Source organism: Ascaphus truei, chromosome 3 (assembly GCF_040206685.1).
Source record: "Ascaphus truei isolate aAscTru1 chromosome 3, aAscTru1.hap1, whole genome shotgun sequence".
NCBI classification, from domain to species: Eukaryota; Metazoa; Chordata; class Amphibia; order Anura; family Ascaphidae; genus Ascaphus; species Ascaphus truei.
The window spans coordinates 429,326,847-429,349,003 of NC_134485.1; the positions used below are offsets into that span (position 1 = coordinate 429,326,847).

General features: G+C 45.8%; 1 protein-coding gene across 1 annotated transcript; it reads right to left on the minus strand.

The window, feature by feature from the left end:
- Window positions 1-4,038: 4,038 nt before the first annotated feature.
- MIX23 (mitochondrial matrix import factor 23) lies at window positions 4,039-20,783 on the minus strand. The gene is made up of 5 exons (XM_075592869.1): window positions 20,632-20,783; window positions 15,919-16,044; window positions 13,010-13,156; window positions 6,687-6,746; window positions 4,039-4,354 (listed from the first exon to the last, which is right to left on the minus strand). The coding sequence occupies exons 1-5, from the start codon at window positions 20,680-20,682 to the stop codon at window positions 4,304-4,306; spliced, it is 435 nt and encodes a 144-aa protein (XP_075448984.1). The 5' UTR covers window positions 20,683-20,783; the 3' UTR covers window positions 4,039-4,303.
- Between the last annotated feature and the right edge of the window lie 1,374 nt (window positions 20,784-22,157).

Sequence of the window (22,157 nt, forward strand, 5' to 3'; positions counted from 1 at the left end):
CCAAGAAGGGATACATTTCGCGGGGTTTTGGAGGAGTTAGTTGGCGCCAGGAGAAGCTAGGGGAAGGAGGTAGGGTGCAGGAGTCAGTGATTCTCTGCACTAGGCCAGCAGCCCCCAAGGCCCCAGCTAGCCCTGAGTCACCCTGTAGTGTGAGTTGTGTCAGGGACAGCCCCCAGGTTAGGGAACCTGCCACTTATTATCTAGAGTCAGTTAGGGGCCCAGCAGACGCTGCGCGTCCGTCCAGAGGTTTGGGCTCAGACCTTCGCTGTTGCTGTATCAGCCATCCGGGTGGGATCGCCCCGGACGGTAGTTCCTGTGTAAAGTCGACACCAGGGTCCTTTGTGAAGTTCCTTGGCAGGCCCGGGTACCGGAGTGCCAGGCAGGTAATCTACAAGTGCACCAACGAGTCATATCACATTCACAAGGGACATAGTGGCTGCGCAGTCACACATATCTAGCTCACTTGAGGGTGGGGTGATACTGTGTGGGGTTACTGGACACTGGGTGGGATCATCCGGTGGAGGTGGAGGTAGCATCCTGCGAGACGCAGTAGTTAGTGTCTCCTCTAGGGAGGGACACCTGTTATTATATGCAAAAGTACGTTTCCTATGCTCACAAGTAGTCATTGGTTGTTTTACATACTGTGTGTGGAGTGATATATATAGTGTCCTGCGAGGAACCACTCCCCCTCTGGTGGGAGCCATCACAGGTGGAGGCGCTGCACCAAGTACGAGGTTGTTCATATTGTGTCATACGTGCCCCAGGCTCTCCGTGGCGGAGGCTTAGGCCTCCTGTGAGCCTAACAGGTAAAGCACCACGCTGGGTAATGCATATAGATCCCCTCATATACACCCTATCTGCGATTGGGGGGGGGGGGAATATGAGCTACATTTATTTGAACTTCATTACAGTAAAAACACTTGGCTTTGGGTTCATTTTTCTACTATTTATAATACCTGCTGGTTGCCCTTCTTTGCACTTTTTCTAGTTATATGATGTCTTTGTATAGGGGGCCTAAACTAAACCCAGCATATAGATGTAGCAAACCTTGCCGTTTGTATTGCCGGAAAGGCTTAACACCTCGGAGGTCCCATTCAGAAGTATGGACCCCCCTGCACCACACACTGACCCCAGACGGCAAACTTTTGCTTTTTCGGCCGCAGCACCAGGGGACCATAAATATTGCTACATTGTACAATCTTACTAGGATTCATAAAGGCCCCTACTGAAGGGGCTTCCTCGAAATGTACAAATAATCTTTTGAATAAGCCTCAAGCTCCTGTGAATTTGAACTGTGTGGCAGGTCTACACTTTTGTAGGAGATTTATAAAGGTGCAGAATTATGTTCTATTCCATCAACATTAAAACTGGGGGGAGGAGGGGTATAGGGAACCCTTGCTCAGTTGGGGCAATATTAATAGCTGGTTGTTGGTATAGGTAAGGTGCTGCCTGGTATAAACGGTAGGAGTCAGACATGAAGATACCAGATAAGGTGAGCACTCAACAACCCTTTGTTAAAGATAACATGTAAAGAAAAGAAGACAGCGCACGACCTCTTGCTGCATGGACCACCGCATATCCTGAAATCCACACCCGTGAGTCCACTACCGCGCAGACGTGTTCCAGTGCCGAGTGCTTACATCTGAGCCCACTCCGCCTGATACAAGAACCTCTGCAGTGACGGGAGTGGGAATCCATGAGGACAGCTGATACACACCAAGTGGATTCGCTTAACATCTGAGCGGTAACATGTACCCAGAACATGCTCCGCCTAACTAATTGATTTTTTTTACTCTGTACGTGCATATTATAGCACCTTACATTGTTTAATTATACGTTTTTACACAGAAGTTGTGCGCTGCCTTTTCTTTCCAAAAAAAAAAAAAAAAAAAAAAAGATTCTTCTTACATACAGGCATACCCCGCTTTAAGTACACTCACTTTAAGTACACTCGCGAGTAAGTACATATCGCCTAATAGGCAAACGGCAGCTCACACATGCGCCTGTCATCACGTCCTGAACAGCAATACCGGCTCCCTACCTGTACCGAAGCTGTGCGCAAGCGGGGAGACTATAGAGCCTGTTACACATGCTTTATTTACATCAGTTATGCACGTATAGGACGATTGTAGTACAGTACATGCATCGATAAGTGGGAAAAAGGTAGTGCTTCACTTTAAGTACATTTTCACTTTACATACATGCTCCGGTCCCATTGCGTACGTTAATGCGGGGTATGCCTGTATCTATTGTATCTGCCATCACAGTCTCCATGGGTAGTAAATGCCACACTGTAACTGCCCTTACTGTAAATAACCCTTCCCTGTGTTGCTGGTGAAATCTCCTTTCCTCCCGTCTCGCAGCATTACCCTGTGTCGTTCGTACTGTCCTTGGGATGCAAAGTTCTCTCAAAAGTTCCATGTATTGATCTTGAATATAGTACATTTGAAAACTGGTATATTCCCCCTCAGTCGCCACTTTTCTAATGTAAACAAACAATTATGATCGCCTTTCCACACTAGTCAGACCTTCCATCCCCTTTATTAATTGCATGACTCTTCTTTGCCCTTTGTTCAGTTCCATATTACCTTTAGGGAGCAGAAGCCCACACTGTACTTAATATTCAAGGTGTGGTCTCACGGATGTATAGTGACAACATGGTGATCTTCCCTTCCATCCATACCCTTTTATGCATGATAATATCCCATTAACCTTTGCAGCTACTACCTGACATTAAGCACTATTGCTAAGCCTGCTGCCTGCAAGCACTCCTAAGTCCCATTTAGTTGTAATGTAGCATGAGGATTCTTGCTTCCCATATCTATAACCATGCATGGATTTGTATTTCACCTTCTCTGAGATTTGCCTGCCCAAGCTTCCAGTCTACACAGGTGCAGTCTGCAGAGGAATGACATCCGTGTCTGATTTTACTACGGTACATAAATTTTGTGTTGTCACGTCAGCAAAGATGGCGAACTTGCTCTCTATGCCAACCTCAAGGTCATTAATAAACAAGCTAAAAGCAGTGGCCCCGATATTAAACCTTGAAGAACCCCTTACAATTTTAACCTAATCTGAAAAATTCCACTTATGACAACTCTCTGTTGTCTATCCTTCAACCAGTTTTCAATTCAGGTGCAAATATTTTTAACGAGACCACTTTCCTTTATTTTGTACACTAACCTTGTGTGGAACCGTATCTAAAGCCTTAGCAAAATCTAAGTATACCACATCAACTGCATTACCTTGGTCTAAATTCCTACTTACCTCATCAAAGAAGCTAATAAGGTTATTTTGGCATGATTTATCCTCCATACTGACTGTTACTAATAATTTTGTCATCTAAAAGGTATCCTTGATTATCCCTTAATAAACATTCAAGTAACTTCCTTGCTATTGCCGTCAGGCTTACAGGTCTGTAGTTCCCTGGTTGTGATCTACAGTAGCTCCCTTTTAAGTATAGGCACCACATGTGCTTTACACCAATCTGGTGCTACTAAGCCTGTGGAAATGGAGTCCTTGAATATTAAATATAATAGTTTGGCTACAAAATAAATGTTTCTTAAGAACCCTTGGATGTATGCCATGAGGGCCAAGTGCTTTAGTTACCTTAACGTAAATCAAGCCGCCTTTGCACTTCCTGTGTTGACCAAATGTTGAGGTTGTGGCTTCTTGTAGTAAGTTAGCAATTGGCTCCAAATGACCAATAAATACCTGTTTGCTTGGGTCTGCCTAGTTGTGCAAATCTTAGATTTAGACGTTAATGTTCTCATATACACCTTTGTCAGCGGTGCCATCTTGTCTTTGCCCATCACATGACTCCATTGTGAAGCAATGCGTTGTAGGCCCTTCTGGCAGCAAAAAGCGGTTAAAAGGTCTTTGCTGAATGGCGCATCCTCATTGGATTCATCGCTCGACTCCAATTTATAAGGCTTCTTTAACCACCCTCCAGTGCTAGAGACCTGAAGGAAAACCACTACTGAAACCCAAATCTTCCCTGCCCTCTAACCAGCCAGCACTTCCTCTCGGAAAATGATATTTAATGGTTATAAAACATTTATTTATTCTCGCAGATCTCGTACAAAATACCACTTGATTTCTTAAATCACCGACTCTGATCTCAGTTTCCCAATCTGAATGAAGCTGTTTTTCAGCCACACCCGGTGAAAGAGAAAATAATACATGTCATCTTGTGAGCAGCCCTGGATTCTTCGGGATCGCGCCGTCAGCTCCCTGCGCGTCCCCCCGTCTCCAGCAGGCGGTGCTCCGCGTTCATGCTGTGGTCGGAGTTAGTGTCCTTGAGTTACTGACTCTTCGGAGGTTTGAAGTGTAGCCGGCAACGTTCACCGAAGACCTGGAGACCACGGATAGACGGTGATAGAAGTAAAAAAAACAATACATTAAATAAAAATGGTGGTGTGCATGAAAGAATCAGGTCTTAAAGCTGCAGTTCAGTCTTTATTTTTTTATTTATTTTTTTACTTCAATAGTTTCATGTGGGCAATCTCTAATTACCTAAAGAACTGCATAGCTGCAGGTCAATTCGTTCTCCATGTATTGATCGGCGAAATTTGGTGACATAATTAGTGAAGGGATCTGTTTATATTCTGCTTCAGTCCGTCAGTGGAAGCTCATGAATATTCATGAGCACTCCTGCACTGACATGTGCAAGAGGGAGGGCAGGGCTGACAAAGGGGTGTGCCAGGGCTTGTGACAGGACATGAAGGGGCAGTGCCTTAGTAAATGCTTGTTAAAATAGAATACAAGAAAATTGGTCTTTCAAAGTTGTTTTTTTAAAAACAGAAAATGCTAAAAGTATTTTTTCTTTTTAATAAATTTTTATTAAAATCTTACTGATTTATTAAAAAAAAACACACATGCAGGATATTGACTGAACTGCAGCTTTAATGAGTTGGAGTTATCAGCAGTGTAATAGACTTCAATACAACCCCCAAATCTCACAGATTTCCAGTCCTTGGAGATTAAAATCAAGGGAGGAAAACGATATTTTAAACATCATATAATATACGTATCACAACTCTCAATGTATTCATTCTTAGGATTTGTAAGAGGTGTATCTGATATTTTAAATGTGAGCTGCAGATTTTCAGGCGGGTCTGAATTATAATATGGTGTGCAAGTTAAAGCAAACCAAGCAGAGTGGAGAAGATGGAGGGGCCACACATTTTCACAGCTGAAAATTAGCTTAAATTAAAATAGTGTTCAGTGAAAAATGCTCATTTCCTTCACTTCTATTTTGAAGACTAGCCGTAATGGCTACTTAGATTGCAAGCTCCCCGGGGCAGAGATTCTCTTGCTCTATTGCCGGATTGGTAGATGCTATTATTGCAGTAGAACTTCGTCTATTCTACGATCAATTTAGTGAAGCACTAATGCGCCAATTTTCTGTTAATATTCGCCGCAGTGTACCTGGCACTTGTTGACCTAATACAGTGACATCCATTTAGGTAACATCAGTTGATGGTCGACATTGTGCTTCTTATATATAGTGTTAATCTACATCATACACCTACAATTGTGCACATTTGTATGGGGATTGAGCGAGAAATATAGAAGGTATGATGAAAAATGAAAGTGGTCCCTTTTTCCTGAAGACAGAGCATATCTTCTCAAACACACCTTTATACACCTGAGAAATATGCTAATGTGGATATGCAAAGTGTAATCAAATGAGTTAGATTTGCATATTCCCAGGTATCTCAGGTGTGCTCCTCTCTGTGCACAGGCGTCTCTCCACGTGTTGTATAAAGGCGTGTTTGAGGGGCTACATATAGCAATTGGGACTAATCCCTGGATTACAGTCCGTTCGATGGCGCTTGCGTGACAATGACAGATTGCAGAATCCCTATGAGGCCGCCCCTAGTGCGCACGCCCGACGGTGCAACCGCGTTTTGCAAAGACATTTTGTCTTTACAAGCGACGGCCGCAGTTTCAGCCAATCACGACGAACCAGCCTCATGACGCGTCTGCCACGTCTCCCCAGTCGCTTCCATATGAATTCACACATCGCCCGGGCGAGAGGAGGCCGCGCTAAGCGTGCGCGCTAAGCGTGCGCGCACGCGGGCCAGCGGGGCTATAATCCAGGCCGAACAGTCAGTCTCTCAGCGAATGGAAGTTTATTTGATCAATTCCCGAATATTCGTGGCAAATTCTAGTGTTGGCAAATAATATGACCATCTCTAGTGCTGTATACAATGCTGGCACTACCTGCACATGGAAGGAGAGTAATGTGTGACTAAAAGAAGCCTATGCAGCTATAGTGTGCAAAGCAAGGTACTGCAATATCAACCTGAATATGAGACCGCGTAGCTAGGGGACACTATATACCTTCCAACAATACCGGACGCTTTAAAGATGGGCTTTTGTTAGTGATTGAAAGCCACAGAGCGCTGACTGGAGGGGGACTTTCTAAACAGAAACAAGTGTCATCCTAACTTTGTCAGTACAATAAAGAAGTGGTAACCTGGGGATTCAAATTAAAAACTTGTGCTACTCCAACCATACCCCATACAGATAGGTAGGGGGGGAGATAGAACAGTCAACCTGACGTTGATCACGGGCAACTACTACATATATTCCTGCGGACTAATTTAAAGACTTATTTTGGCAACTTGGGTATAAATTCGAAGGATGTTACAACAGTAAGCCAAATACAATGCTCTTACCTTCCAGCTTCTGTCGTTCACAACCTCTTCCACGTTCAGCTCAGACTGCATCAGTTTCAGCTAGGATAAGAACAACGCGGGGTAATGAGATTAATCGGGTTTATTCTTTGCACATAGAAAATTATGAACTTTTGACCTTTTTTTGGCCATGATGATTCTTTTATTTGCTGCTTTTATCTGAAGTGGTTTCTTAAGGAAAGTGATTTAATAGGTAATTATGGCCAGAGCGTTTTTTTTCGGGAGGGGGCGTTAATATATGCAGCATTTGATTACTGAAGAGAGGATGATTTCAGGCCTAAATAATAAAGATGCTATATTGTCTATACACATATATTCAGCATGTAGCTATTTAAAAAAAGTCATTGAGAATTCATTTAGAAAATGATTAGCTGACTCAAAGATAAGCTGAAGACAGCCAGGTGTATACATGCTTTAAAACTTGTATGTTTAATGTCGACGAAGGGCCGTTCTATACTGTGCGCGCGTCTGTGCGAACGCGCGTCCACGTGCCGCACGCTTTTTGTGTGTATGCTGTGCACGAGTGAGGTACTGTGTGTGTGAGTGGGTGCAAATAAGTTTCGAAATAAATACTTTAATACCATTGTGTACACACACACACACACACACACACACACACACACACCTTTCAGCGGCGCAAATTCTTTCTATTCTTCATCCTCTCCCCTGTCGACCGGTTCCACTCTCACTGCCGTGCGCGCACGGCACTATTATAGAATGGCTCACTAACCTCAGCCAACTAAAACTCCTGCGCGCGCGTGCACGCAATATAGAACCGGCCTAAGTTGCAACAGTTTGGGTTCAAAGGTTGAATACTTAGACAAGACAATAGAGAGGTGTTAAAAGATACGGAACACAGGATTAACTATAGTTACTTAGGGGCAGAACAGAGTTTTCTCAATCACAGTAAATACTGCGAAAGGAAGACACTGTGTTCTAATGTTGTTGATTAACCAAGAGCATTTTGGGCTGACACGGAGAAAAACAGGTGATTACTACGTTAGGGCTACAACCCCAGTGCCAGAGCTGCACGCGCGCCTGCGAGGCTGGCGGCGCGTGCAGCCGAGTTCCCCGGTCTGCAGTGAGAAAGACAGGGGGGGCGTGACGGGGGCGAGGGCATGACGTCTCCCGGCAGGTTCACAGGTTCGCCCTCGCCGGGGGGGGGGGGGGGGGGGGGGAGGGTGGCCTAGCCCCCCGTCACTATGTCTGAACTCAATTTTCATGTATCCCTGAAAAACTGTTGGCTCAGCGCGGCGGCCGCCCCTCGCAGCGGCCTCGGCCCGGTTGAAGGGCGGCTCTTGGCCCCGCAGCGCCCACCATAGCGAGCGCTGCAGCAGTCAGCGGGGACCAAGCCTAAGACTGTTGGAAGATAATCTATAAAGACTATATTTGAATGTATAGATTCAGAATCATTTAACATCCAAGCCAAGAACAAGCAAGCCGAGGATTCTCCACTCTAACTACATTCTATACGCCTGAAGGGCTGGAATGAGGCTGTAACAGATGCTTTCTATTGTCTCTGATTAAATTGATAAAAGAACCAGACCGTGGACTACTTGATATATACAGCTCAACCCCCTTATAACGCTGTGCTCGGGGTCCAAAGAATCACATCGCGCTATGAGCGGATCGCGTTAACTACTTTATTGTACAATGCATACAATTGTACATTATTTCTAAGATACCAATAATCGTGCTGGAAATATACAAAAATTGGGAGCTACGCTGGCATCGCGTGGTAACGGATCACGTTGTATTGGGGTTGAGCTGTATATTGAAAGCTGCCAACCGGTCCGGTCTCCTGTGATCAGTCAGTCAATATCCTGCTCTCTGGGTTCACCTAGTGGATCGCAACAACCACAAGGTAACCTTAGATTACTATGGGTAACATTGTCTATTGTTACAGCTTTCAACTCAGCCACAGTTTTCTGCTTGGAACACTGCAACACTTAACCTGTTTGTGATCATTTGTTGCCAAAGCTCCTTAACTGCTGGGAAGAGGGCAGGGCTCAGAAGGGTGGGTGTACCGGAGCCTGCTATAGCAACCAAACCATGCTCAGTACATTAAAAATGGCATTAAAGGCCGACACTTAAAAAATAAATTGTACACAATAAGTATTATCTAATACTACAGAACTGATTTAAAAAAACAAAAATTAGGCATCCGATTAGAGAAATGTAGATAACAGAGCACAAATGAGTAACTCTCTTAAAAAGAACGTTAGACCAAAATTTGGCATTAGAAAGATCTCATTTTCTTTTAAATCCTCTTTAAAAAGTGGAACCTCATACACCCGGCTTTTACTTTCAAACAGAACTCCGAAATCCACTGTATCCAGATGGAGGCGGTGGGCCAGGAAGCCCCCCGTTTACATGAACTCGGACTCATACACCACTGTATCCAGATGGAGGCGGTGGGCCAGGAAGCCCCCCGTTTACATGCACTCGGAATCATACACCACTGTATCCAGATGGAGGCGGTGGGCCAGGAAGCCCCCCGTTTACATGCACTCGGACTCATACATCACTGTACCCAGATGGAGGAGGTGGGCCAGGAAGCCCCCCGTTTACATGCACTCGGAATCATACACCACTGTATCCAGATGGAGGCGGTGGGCCAGGAAGCCCCCCGTTTACATGCACTGGGACTCATACACCACTGTATCCAGATGGAGGCGGTGGGCCAGGAAGCCCCCGTTTACATGCACTCGGACTCATACACCACTGTACCCAGATGGAGGCGGAGGGCCAGGAAGCCCCCCGTTTACATGCACTCGGACTCACACACCACTGTACCCAGGTGGAGGCGGTGGGCCAGGAAGCCCCCCGTTTACATGCACTCGGACTCACACACCACTGTATCCAGATGGAGGCGGTGGGCCAGGAAGCCCCCCGTTTACATGCACTCGGACTCATACACCACAGTACCCAGATGGAGGCGGTGGGCCAGGAAGCCCCCCGTTTACATGCACTCGGACCCACACACCACTGTAGAGCAGTATTAGAATTACACTGTTATATAACGATGCCTGTCTGAGTGCATGCAAACGGGGACTTCCTGGCTCACCCCCTCCATCTGGATACAGTGGATTTCAGAGTTCTGTTTCTATATATCCATTCCCTTAGTGCAGGGGGGCGCAAACCGGGGGGGGCGCGAGATTATTTGCGCGGGGGTTACAGAGGCCCCACGCGCTTCCTGAAGGCATTTAAATTAAATGCCGGGGGAGCGGCAAAGGCCTCTATGTCTCTCTTAGGCCAAGGACCCGCTTGCCGGCGGCGCATGCAAGTCACTGCACCGCGATCTGCGGTGAACTTGTTTCGGCGCGGGTGGAGTGACTAAAACGGGTCAGGAGGGCGCGACCATTATGTGGGGGGGGGGGGGGCGGGGCTATTACACAGCTTCCTTGCACCTCCCTCCCATGCCACCTCCCTCCCATGCCACCTCCCTCCCATGCCACCTCCCTCCCGTAGCTCCCCTCCTCATTGGCTCCCGCGTGTACCGTGGTTTCTGTTCATATGGCTTTTACCTTATATTATCCCGGTCACATTCATGCGCTTCGGAATTTTGATATAAATATATATTTTTGCGCTCGCTTGCAGGTCCTCATTACAGTAGTGTAAAAACTGCCCGATAGTGAAGCGGACCATGCAACAAAAATAATCCTTATTCAAAACGTCAAACAACAATAAAGCTGATGTGAAAATATCCCCACCCCCAACCCCCAGCGAGGGGGTGCAACAGAAATAGGAGATAAGGGAAGTTTGCATTTTACATGGTGTTTAAAAAACAGGACAGTTAATGCCACACAGAGTTAAGAGGATGGGCCATGCTGTTTTTATGTGAATATAGCAAAATGGGAAAAATTAAAAAGAACAAATAACGATGCTTAAAGCCGCAGTACAAACAGTACTTTGGCCTTCTTTTATATAATAACCCCAAGAGATCTTTTCATGCCCATCCTTATTTATTTATTTTAAGTCGGATGCTCCGTTCAGCAGATATAAGCCTTTGAAATGTTAAATGCCCGGGATGTATAAATGGAGCTCCCCCCCCCTCCCCCCCGCCGCCCCGGGGTAACCTCGAACACTTGACCCCAGAGATTAAGGAAATCATGATTGCAAGAGTCATAAAAATGACATTCACAAAAAGGACCTGCTCTCCTGGCTAAAGGACCTGCTCTCCTGGCTAAAGGACCTGCTCTCCTGGCTAAAGGTCCTGCTCTCCTGGCTAAAGGACCTGCTCTCCTGGCTAAAGGACCTGCTCTCCTGGCTAAAGGACCTGCTCTCCTGGCTAAAGGACCTGCTCTCCTGGCTAAAGGTCCTGCTCTCCTGGCTAAAGGTCCTGCTCTCCTGGCTAAAGGTCCTGCTCTCCTGGCTAAAGGACCTGCTCTCCTGGCTAAAGGACCTGCTCTCCTGGCTAAAGGTCCTGCTCTCCTGGCTAAAGGTCCTGCTCTCCTGGCTAAAGGACCTGCTCTCCTGGCTAAAGGTCCTGCTCTCCTGGCTAAAGGTCCTGCTCTCCTGGCTAAAGGACCTGCTCTCCTGGCTAAAGGTCCTGCTCTCCTGGCTAAAGGTCCATGGTGCGACCAAAACGTTAATCCTAGTTTAATCCCACGTTCACTGGAGCGCCCCTTTCTCGCGGCTCTCAGGGGGTTCCCTGATCCACTTGCCTCACAGACACAGCTGCCCTTTCTGCAGCTGCGGTACAGGTGAGCTATTTTGCCTGTGTCACCGTTACCTTATCCCACCCTGTTCCCCAGATACCGTAGAGCCGGGGAGTGCAATCGTTTCTTGCTGCGCCCCACCGCCTTGACTCCTCCGGTGCTCTTGCCGCGCCGCCCCCCCCCCCTAGCTTGGTGCGTCACATGACACCACGTTGCCATGGAGACGAGTCCTAAAGCCGGCAGAACCAAGGTAAGTAGAGGTTGCAGAGGTCTCACGCGATCCCCCAGCATTTTATTTAAATGTCTTGGTGAAGAGTACGGGGTTTCTGCAACCGTCGCGCCCCCCTGAAAAATCTCACGCTCCCCCCAGTTTGCACAGCCGTGCCTTAGAGCGGTGGATTCCAACCTTTTTGAGGAACCCCAATCCCCTCTAATAGCGTGTCTGAGATCAGATGCATTGTAAGGAACCCCAACCCTCTCTAATAGCGTGTCTGTGATTAGATGCATTGTAAGGAACCCCAACCCTCTCTAATAGCGCGTCAGAGATCAGCTGCATTGTAAGAAACCCCAACCCTCTCTAATAGCGCGCCTGAGATAAGATGCATTGTAATTTCTTCTGTATTTGGTACCCTTTTTAAATTACAGGGAACCATTTAAAAACACTGCTTTGAGGTTATATACAGTATACACTACAATACCTCCACCCTCCCCCCACATCAATTCTACTAACTATGGGTAAAGTGAGCTTGAAAAGCCCCAAATCCGGTGCTCAAAAAACCTAACATAGCGTGGGTATTGTATATAACCACTATTGGTACAAATGTCTCTCAATGTATCAGCGGGGCTATTATATTACAGTCCGTCTATGCGCGAGCCCGTGAAGGCGAGAATGAATTGGTAATTGGTACATAGGTCCTGTCACCGGGGCGGAAGACACACACAAAGCGCCCCGCATGAACGGGACTGCGTGCGCAATCAACACACGCCAATGTGGACTAGGAATATACACAAAAATAATGTCACCCGGCTTAGGATAAGCGCAATGATGTTGAAGATAAAACAACTCACGACGCCGCTGTAGTGACGCTCGCCGTGCGAGCTCCCAGTCACGACGCCGCTGTAGTGACTCCCGCCATGCGAGCTCCCAGTCACGACGCCGCTGTAGTGACTCCCGCCATGCGAGCTCCCAGTCACGACGCCGCTGTAGTGACGCTCGCCGTGCGAGCTCCCAGTCACGACGCCGCTGTAGTGACTCCCGCCATTCAAACTCCCAGTCACGACGCCGTGACGATTTATTGATGTTTAAAAAGAGTGTCAGTACTGCTATTTATGTTTTTTAAACATCAATCTTTTGGTCATTACGTCCCAGCGCTGCGCATTGCAGTGGCCGCGCTTTGCAGTGGCCGCGCATTGACCAAAGGGCCCCTTTATCTGTGGGTGTCTGCGCCTTTCTGCCACGTGCATTTCTTAACTAGCGAATCAGCCTGAGAAATGATATGTATTAATCTGAAAATAAATGATACGTGTTGTTGCTCTCTCTCAGTTCGAGGTTCCTTCACATCACCCCAACATCCAGATTTACTGCTGTCCTGTGTAATACACCTTGCGGGACAAGCGTTTGCCTGTGTTTGAGGCTCCTCTCACCTTTGTCTGCTCTTTCCTGAGCTGTTTAATTACCACTAAATCGTCAGGGCTCCTTAGTCTTTCCGTGTGAAGTCTATTTACGCTGTTCGAGGTCTGAGCTATGCAGCCCTTTATCACCTTCTCCCGGTTGTTGTGAGCGTCCCGCAGCTGGAGAGAGGAGAGAGAAGACGGGTGATTACCGCAGGCTGCCGGGAAATGATCGGTTTAATGCACTGTACATGTCCTGCCATGCTGCAACGCAGACAGAACTAAATAATCAGCACAAATCAGAAACGTATTGATTAGCTGCACTTACCGACACGGGCAAACAATGTCTACATAGATAACATCCCCCCCGAGCATGCTGCAAAAACAGCTCCCAAACCTGCTGCAAGAAGAAAGGCAGAGAGATTGCAGCAGGAACACCGCACTGTAAAAGCAAGGTCAGGCAGGGATAGTATATTGAAATAGCAGGTTTTTAACCCATTTGGTGCAAGAGGCCAGCAGTGCATTGCAGAGGATTGAGATTAATATAGTGCCCCCTTATTTCCCCGCTGTTAACCCCAAATGCCAGAACATGGTGCTCTGTAACCTGCTGCACAAATTCACCAACAGAGACTACAAGTATAACACACACACACACGCTGATACACGTGAAGGAACGGATACATAAATCAATAAAGCAATGCTCCTCCTCTAGATTTCCAATGGGGCCGGATAACACAATTCTGAGTAGCAGAGCCACCAGCGCAGTGTAATTTCCCATACATCCAAAAACGTAAAAATAATTACACGTCATTCTGAAAGCGATTAGAACATCTGTTTCATATATACTTATATCACCCGAAATTACAAGTGACATTCAGAGTCAACAATGCACTCAGCTTCCTGAGCAACTTAAGGTATTATTTTCGGGGATCTATTAAATAATCTTCAATACGTCCTGGGGTGATGTGTCTGCAAAATCTAATTGCCATTTTTATAAAAACTACCCTTCAATTTCATATCATTGAATTATTTTCTGATCCAGTGGGTATATCGTAGATGCCGATATTTTTGGGTATATCGTAGATGCCGATATTTTTGGGTATATCGTAGATGCCGATATTTTTGGGTATATCGTAGATGCCGATATTTTTGGTGACATTGGAAGCTTCACCAAATCATCTAAAGCAGGGGGTGTTCAACTCCAGTCCTCAAACCTCATCCCCAACTGGTCAGGTTTGCAGGATATCCCTACTTAAGCTCAGGTGTCTCAATCCGTCCCTGCTTCAGCACAGGTGGCTCATTGATTGTGCCACTTGTGCTGAAGTTGGGATGTCCTAAAAACCTGACCTGTTGGGAGCGGGCTTGAGGACTGAAGTTGAGCCCCAATGATCTTAACAGATTCGTAAACTCTATTTATGATACACCTTGTTCACATTACACCTGAAAATAGCGATTACAGCAATAATAACCAAGATACAACAGCTTGGCTTCATTTCTGGTTTTAAAATACATTTAGAGAAATCGGAGGCGATGTCGATTTGCCAGGAAGCCACAAAAGGTTGGGAAAAGACAAGTTTCCACTGAAGTTGTTGAAGTTCTTGGGGATGTATTTACCGGACAATATAAAAAGGGAGTTATTCCCCTGTAATATAAATCTCAGAAACCGAGGCCACGACACAGGATTTTCAAACATGGAAACATTTGCAAATATTTTTTTTTTTTTTTAAAAAGGAGAAATCCAAGCGCTTTTTATTTTTAAAATGTATTTATTACAGGATTGAAGCAGGGGGTCCCCGGGAACTGAACTCCGTTAATTACAGCTCCTGGGACCCCCAGCTTCCGAGATACTTATCTCCGTAGGGGGTGCCAGTAGCAGCTCCGGCTGAGCTATGCAATTAACTGGATTACAGTTTTATTTTGTTTATGAATTAGAATTTGTTTCCTAGGATGTTCAGTCCCTAAAAAGGTGCAAAGTTTGCAATATGTTCGCTCAACTGTTTGTCTGCTGCACGAGTAGCTGTTTTGAGCAATTCCAAAGTGCGGGAAAACAGTTTCCGAAACAGCCAACACGACATAAACATTCTTCAATGTGCAGGTCTCCTCTAAGACAGAGATACAAAGTAGCACTCACAAGTTTATAATGCAATTCTCCACCTGATGAAAGGTCCACATGAGACCCGAATCGTTGTCACTCCACTGTTCTTGGCTGTCACATTAAAACGGAGAATTGCATTATGAGTGTGTGAGTAGAGCTCTGCTTTGTATCTCTATCTTAGAGGAGACCTGCACTGTGAAGAAATTGTTTAGCAGTTTTGAGCACCACGTTGCTAAAAAAAAAAAAAAAAAGAGAGAGAGAGATTGAGTTTTGCAATATTTTGTCCTCTATTACAGCATTGCACAAAGTGGGGGGCGTGAGATTTTTCTGGGGGGCGCAGCGTTGCAGGGTCCCCACGCTCTTCCCAAAGACATTTAAATTACATCCCAGGGGGTCGCGTGAGGCCCCTGCAACTCTAAACTTACCTTCACTCTTCCGGCGTCCGCACTTGTGTCCATGGCAACGTGGCGTCATTTGATGCCACGCGAGGTAAAGGGGGGGGGGGAGGGGAGAGAGCGCACCACCAGAGCCGCAGAAGCAGAGGGGGCGCAGCAAAAAAAGTTTGTGCGCCCCTGCTCTATTATTACACGAGCGCACACCATGTAGAAAATATTGCAACACTCACAAATTGTTTGGCAACGTTGTGCTTAAAAACGACTACTAGGATTTTCATTAATTATGGTAAAAGAAAAATGTAACCCTAACTTTTGTCCAATTTCAGCTTAAACCGAGACCAAACGTTATAAGCATTGGAAAAGCGAGTTTCTAAGACAAGCAGGTGAGACCCAGAGCTGTCAGAAGCCAATCTCTGGACCACTGATTCAGCTCGGAGGAGATGGGAACTTACAGACTCGTACAGCAGCTTGCAGGTTTGGCTGGCATCAATTGTGCCAGCGAAGGATGTGGTGGGGACGGACGAATTCAGCTCGTGGACTATCCGGTCATCAATGGTCCTCATTGCCCGGAGTACTTCCTACATAGCATAGAAAGAAAACACACACTTGGAACGCTGGAGCAAAGCAGCTGATGATAGGCAGCTCTATGGAGTTATATGGTTTGATCATTTGCATCGGTGGTTATAGAATTCCAGCACTTTTACTTGTTTTCCACTTTAACGGGCAATACCTCCCTGGATGAAAGTGTACAATTAGCAGTGATACGTTGAAGGCAGGCTGGTCCAAGTTCAGTCCTCGGGGACCATCGACAAAGCAAGTTTTATAAATGTTTTCTAATTTAAAAATAATGCGTCCATGCCCTGTTCCCTCCTCTCCCCCACAACTTATGTATTCTCTCCCGTCTCCCCCGTCCCATCTCTCCATGGAAGGTCCCTTTCTCCCTCCCCCCCCCCACCCCCCAGCCCAGCCATCCATCCCCACCTAGCCTTGTCTCCTGCTCCTTCCTCTCTCTCACCTCTTTCCTTTCTCTCTTAAATTACTATCAGGGATTACAGAAAAACGGAAGGTCCCAGGAGGACAGACAGTTACAAAAAGTGTTAAAAATCTATAAATCCACAAAATGCTAAGCACTGTTTCATTGCAATGTGAGGAATGTTGGAATGTTATTTTTCCGAACCTGAAATTCTGTTTTCTGTAACAATTTTGAAAAGTTTAATGTATAGTTAAAAATGTATATCCCTGTAAAAACAATAATAATAAAAAAAAAAAGATTGAAACAAAAAATGTGTTTACCTATGAATTGCCTTTCATCCTTCCTGGTTTAAAGGTTTAATTTTGGTTATTTGTGCCTTTTTTTATTTTATTTTTATTAACCACAACTTGCCACCTATAAGTATTTTCAAAGCATTTGACGTTATTTTTTCTAAACATGATGGGCTGAGACGTGGTAGGGATTTGATTTCTTCTGGCTGGCATCTTTTGAGCGGCGTTACTGTGGGTGGATAAAGAGTTTGCACAGATCGAGCTCTCTCCCTCTCATTTTCACTGAATTTCCCACCAGCAGAGGGCAGGATAAAGGTGAAACAAACAATTGATTAACAAACACACTCCCCCATTGAAAGGCCCTAAAAGAAAGGGGTTTGTGCCTAGTTTATATAAAAACAAAACCAGCCAAATCTTTGCTTTCATTATGGTTGTATTTGTTTAAGGAAGCCAATTCTTCACAAAAAATGTTTTGGGTCAGTTACCAGTGACTCCACCTTTCAAGTATCAACCAATCGGAGATAGTGGACAGTTGTACAAGAGGGTACGCGAGGTGCAGAGATACCCACGGCGGTGCACGCCTCCCCATGGGTAGAAAAAGTTGGAGAAGGTAAAAACAATAGTTTTATTGGGTATATTAAAAATAAAATAAGGCACACAATTGATAGTGTGTAAGAAATTAAGGAACGGGGGTGCTTCTCCTATTGGTCAGTAGCGTAAGTAATGCGCTCCGCCACTATCCTGGGATCAGATAGAGGAATTAGTGAATATACACTGTGTGATTCCCTTGTATTCAGTCATTGTAGCTACTGTCTCAGTGTATATGCCTTAGGCCTGGGACATAGTGTAGTGAAGAGCGCTGACGCTCATGCTCACGCAGTAGATTTTTCTTGTCCCTGCATGAGCGTCAGAGAGCGCGCTTGTGTGCAGGGTGGAAGCCGGGCATGGAGGCGGGGCTAGGGCGCCACGTCACCGACTGCCATTGGCTTTTGGCAGTCACGTGACCGGCCCTGCGCTTGCATGAGCGGCAAAATTTAAACTTGCCTGTCTCCTGCTTTTCCACACGCCTCCGCACGCCTGCGGAAGCGCCCTCTAAAGCCGCGCTGATAGGGATAATGTTTCCCCTCAGCGCACCTCAGTCTCTATGGACTAAGCCTTAGGCTGCCTTATAGTGCGACCGGCTATGCGACCGCGTGACGTCAGTCGTCGCCGTTGTAATAGCTATTCCGGCTTATAGTTCATGAGACGAGAGGGCGACCAGGGGGTGTGGTGGAGGCATGGCCATGCACATTTCGCCCTTATTGGCTGAACCGCTCACGTGCCACGGCGATCGACGAAAAAGTCAAAATCCTTTGACTACCGGCGATCTTGACCGCTCCGTCGTACCCACTATGGGCACCCGCGACAGACTGCATGTACTTGAAAGGGCGCTGCGCAACGTCGCAGTCGCCAGCACTATAAGCGCAGCCTTAAATCCTGGTGATACAGTTGCAGTTAACAAAACTGGGCTGTATTCAGTTTTGTTTCTAATCCTCAAACCACAGAAGTGGCAACTTTGTTGCCTGGAAGGAAAATACAGGTACCCTGCGTAGTTGTAGCAACTAAATGGATAAATTAAGAGGTTTACTGTGTGCTCATAGTGTTGGAAAATGAGCTGTAGCTGTGGGCAGGTTTTATTGTTGTGTAATCATAACAGCTAATCCTAGTGTAGTTGCTGTAGTGTATAAAAAGGACCCATCAACATTTGCCGAAACTAAAGATACTGTATACCTGGGAAGAAATAAACCCGATCAAAACATGAAGCAGCTATCGTGGGAATAAAGAAGGATCCATGTGCATAGATACGCTTAGGACTGACTCATCCAGAAGGTCCTATGTATGCCCAGAGGAACGCATTCTCCCCATTAGCAGCAGTGAAGTGGCACAATCAATCTACAAACAGTCTTACTAGGCAAAAGACCTGAGCAATTTAACTATTGTCACTACTGAATCAAGGAGTAGATTACCACTTTGACAGTACCCACATCAACAACTGTGCTAATAAAGTGACTAAAACTTTATACACTAAAGCTACTACACTAGGATTAGCTGTTATGATTACACAGCAATAAAAACCTACCCACAGATACAGCTTCTTTTTCAACACTATGAGCACACAGTAAAAATCTTAATTAATCCATTTAGTTGCTACCACTACGCAGGGTACATGTTTTCTCCTTCCAGCCAACAAAGTTGCCACTTCTGTGGTTTAGAGGATTAGATACAAAACATGTGGCTTTCTGGAATGCAGCCCAGTATTTTGTCAACTGCAACTGTATCACCAGGATTTAAGGCATATACCCCGAGACAGTAGCCACAATGGCTGTATGAATATAAGGGAATCACACAGTGTATATTCACTAATCCCTCTATCTGATCTCAGGATAGTGGCGGAGCGCAGTACTTATGCTACTGGCCACTAGAAGAAGCACCCCTGTCCCTAAATTTTACACACTATATAAATTAATATATGCCTTATTTTATTTTAAATATACCCAATAAAACCGCCGTTGGGATCTCTGCACCTCTCGTACAACTGCCCATTATCCTAGGATATTTCCCAGGTAGCACCCCCTCTACTTACTAACATTTGGGATTTTGCACCAAGGTTTCTACACCTTTCTACCTATTAAAGATAGGTGATAGAATTAGCCAAATGAATGATGTCTGGGTCTTCTCTGGGAAACCAGGAGTGTAACCAACAGAGGTAGTATTATTATGCAGCCAAATGGGATTAATGCAAGAAATATTGGTATTATTGTATGTCAGGTAAAATTAAAAGGGTAGCACAAATCTAGTATACACATAAAAAGTCAAGTAAAAAAGCGGAAGCACACCAATAACGGTAAAGTATTTTCAAAGCAGCGGGGGGGAAAACTGGGCCTTGTAGCAGGAAGAAAAACAAAACCATAATTTCCTACTGTCAGCCTTCTGTGACCTTGGGCAAGTTACTTTATCTTCTCTTAACTTACTACAAAAACATTACAATGCAAACTATTTTGGGAAATTATTCATTTGACCCATACATTTTACAATGTCACAGCAGAATACATTATGATTACAACACCTGGGGCCTTTCTAGATTTGGACTGATTCCCTTATGCGAAAAGGGTGTAGAAATAAACTGAAGGTCATAGTCCTCTCCAACTCACAGGCACAGAAGTCAGCCTGATTCTGTCAGGAACATTAAGGTCAATGGAATTTTCTCACGATAAAATATTTTTTTCCCTTATATGACATCGACAGTGAAAACAGCGGTGTACACACAATGTTGCAGACACACGTGCCTGCCGCGCAGAGATTACAATCGAACAATGGTGCTTCGGGCACAGGTAAATGAAGCGATTTGCCAAAAGTCACAAGGCGTTTGCACTGGGATTCTCACCAGGTTCCCCCTGTTCAAAGGCAGCCCCTTCAATCTTAAACATATGGGAAGTCTACAAAGTGCAGCCGCTGAGGCGGGAATGTATTCATCTTTTTGTATCGTTGCATTAATACAGTGATCAATGTGTGGATAGTACTTCCAGCAGCAAAGGGTTAAACAGTGTCAGTGCTGGGGGGGAGAGGTTTTAATTAAAAAGCAGTGGTACTCTGTATAACCTCCACCACAATCACACATCACACCCCTGCTACAAGTGTCTGCAATGTAACTACTAGGAAAGCAGGCAGGGGGAGAGAGCGACGTGACCGGCTCACTGCACTGCCCTGCCCTCTCTGAGCTGCCCACTGGGGGGGAAGGGGGGTCGTTTCAATGACCACTCGTGATTCATCCCGCGTGGAAGCCTCAGGAAGGCGCCCCGCTCCTCGCACGCCTCTTGCCGGGTAACCCCCTCTCACGGCCCCGCCCCCTCTCCCGAACTCACCTGGAACTCCGTGAAATCCTCGCAGCTCAAACCTTCACTGGGCGCCGCCATGTTGGAAAAGGCGAAGGACCCCACCCAGCCGGCCTGGGTACTCCCACTGAGGTGTCTGAGGCGAATGCCAGATTGGAAAAGAAAACACTAGCCCTATATCCCTGCACGCAAATAATAATAATAATAATAATAATAATAATAATAATAAATACAGTGAGTACTTCAGGCAAGTTTAGCTGACTGGTGGAAAAGGTTTGCAATGAAAACACACAGGATATTATTAAAACATCCTACTGATCAGTAATGGCATGTGAAATGTGTGGAAGTCTGTATTTCTCACTTTAACCAGTGATCTGAGCTTCAATAGATTCTCACTCTTACAATAAATCCATTCCGAAAATATCTGAAGCTAGAAGATGCCAGGTGATGATTGTAAGGCCGAGCTGAGGCGTGAGCCCCTGCATCCTCAATGAGGATGCCTTGAGAGGGGGCTCACGCGAGCGTCCGCAGGCGTGCTAACGAGATGGAGGTTTCAGCCGAGCGCCAAGCTGTTTTTCAGCGCACTGTCAGCTGAAACCCTCCAATCACAGCACAGCAGTGTCGACGTGACGGCGCCGTGACGTCAGTGCGTCGCGGGCGATTGGCCCAGCGACGTCACTGCCCTGCCTACAACCACCTCCCCCCGGCTCCGATCGCGCACGCTGGCTCGCCTGCATGGGCATGAAATCACCCAGATTTCAGCAGGCGAGCCTCAGCGTCAGCGCGGCTCGGATCGCCTCACCCCTCTATGGCCCGGGCCTAAAGCCTTGACTCATTGTTTTACACTTCTAGCAGAGCTGTAAAAGATTTCAATCAAAGTGAGTTTGGATATAATAAAGAATAACATACGGTAGGTAGTAGATTAATAGACTATTAGCAATTCCTGTTTGTATTACATGATTCCACACATTAGAACACACAGCTTTCACAAGAAAGTACCGGCATTCCGCAGGCCTTGCAAAAATTATATAACACACTTTATTTGGTGCTTCAACGTTTCGGTTTCAAACTCAGACTTTTGTCAAGATGGATTTGCGTTGGGAGACCGAAACGTCAGAACCATTGAATAAATGTTGTTATATAATTTTCGCCAGGCCTGCGGAGTGCCAGTGCTTTATTCTGAAAGCTGCTTGTGCTACTCGGTGATAAAGTCTCCCTGATAATGTCTCCCTACCTCCGTGTACCGAGGCATTTCCTTATTGTGTCCCGATGATGCGAGTGCACCTAACTCCCTCAGATTTTATTACATGACTGGCACAATTTAAGTGTGTTAAATCCCATATGGCATGTATGCCCTTCAACTGTACCTGTAGTGCAGGCACTGTCTGTTTCTATGTTCCGTGGTTGTTCAATTCAGCTGAACCTCTTGTACCTATTTTTATTTATAAAATGTGTCACGAGGAAGTAATACATTGAGAATCACCTCTCATTTTCACATGTGTCCTGGGCACAGAGTTATAAAAGAGTGTGTGTGTGTGTGTGTGTGTGTGTGTGTG

Excerpts from the sequence above, each read along its gene's own strand:
- MIX23 (XM_075592869.1), bottom strand. The coding sequence starts at position 20,682 with ATGGCGGCGCCCAGTGAAGGTTTGAGCTGCGAGGATTTCACGGAGTTC. Across the intron at positions 16,045-20,631 it reads AGGATTTCACGGAGTTCCAG|GAAGTACTCCGGGCAATGAG; the intron begins GTGAGTTCGGGA and ends TATGCTATGTAG. Across the intron at positions 6,747-13,009 it reads TCAGGAAAGAGCAGACAAAG|CTGAAACTGATGCAGTCTGA; the intron begins GTGAGAGGAGCC and ends TTCTTATCCTAG.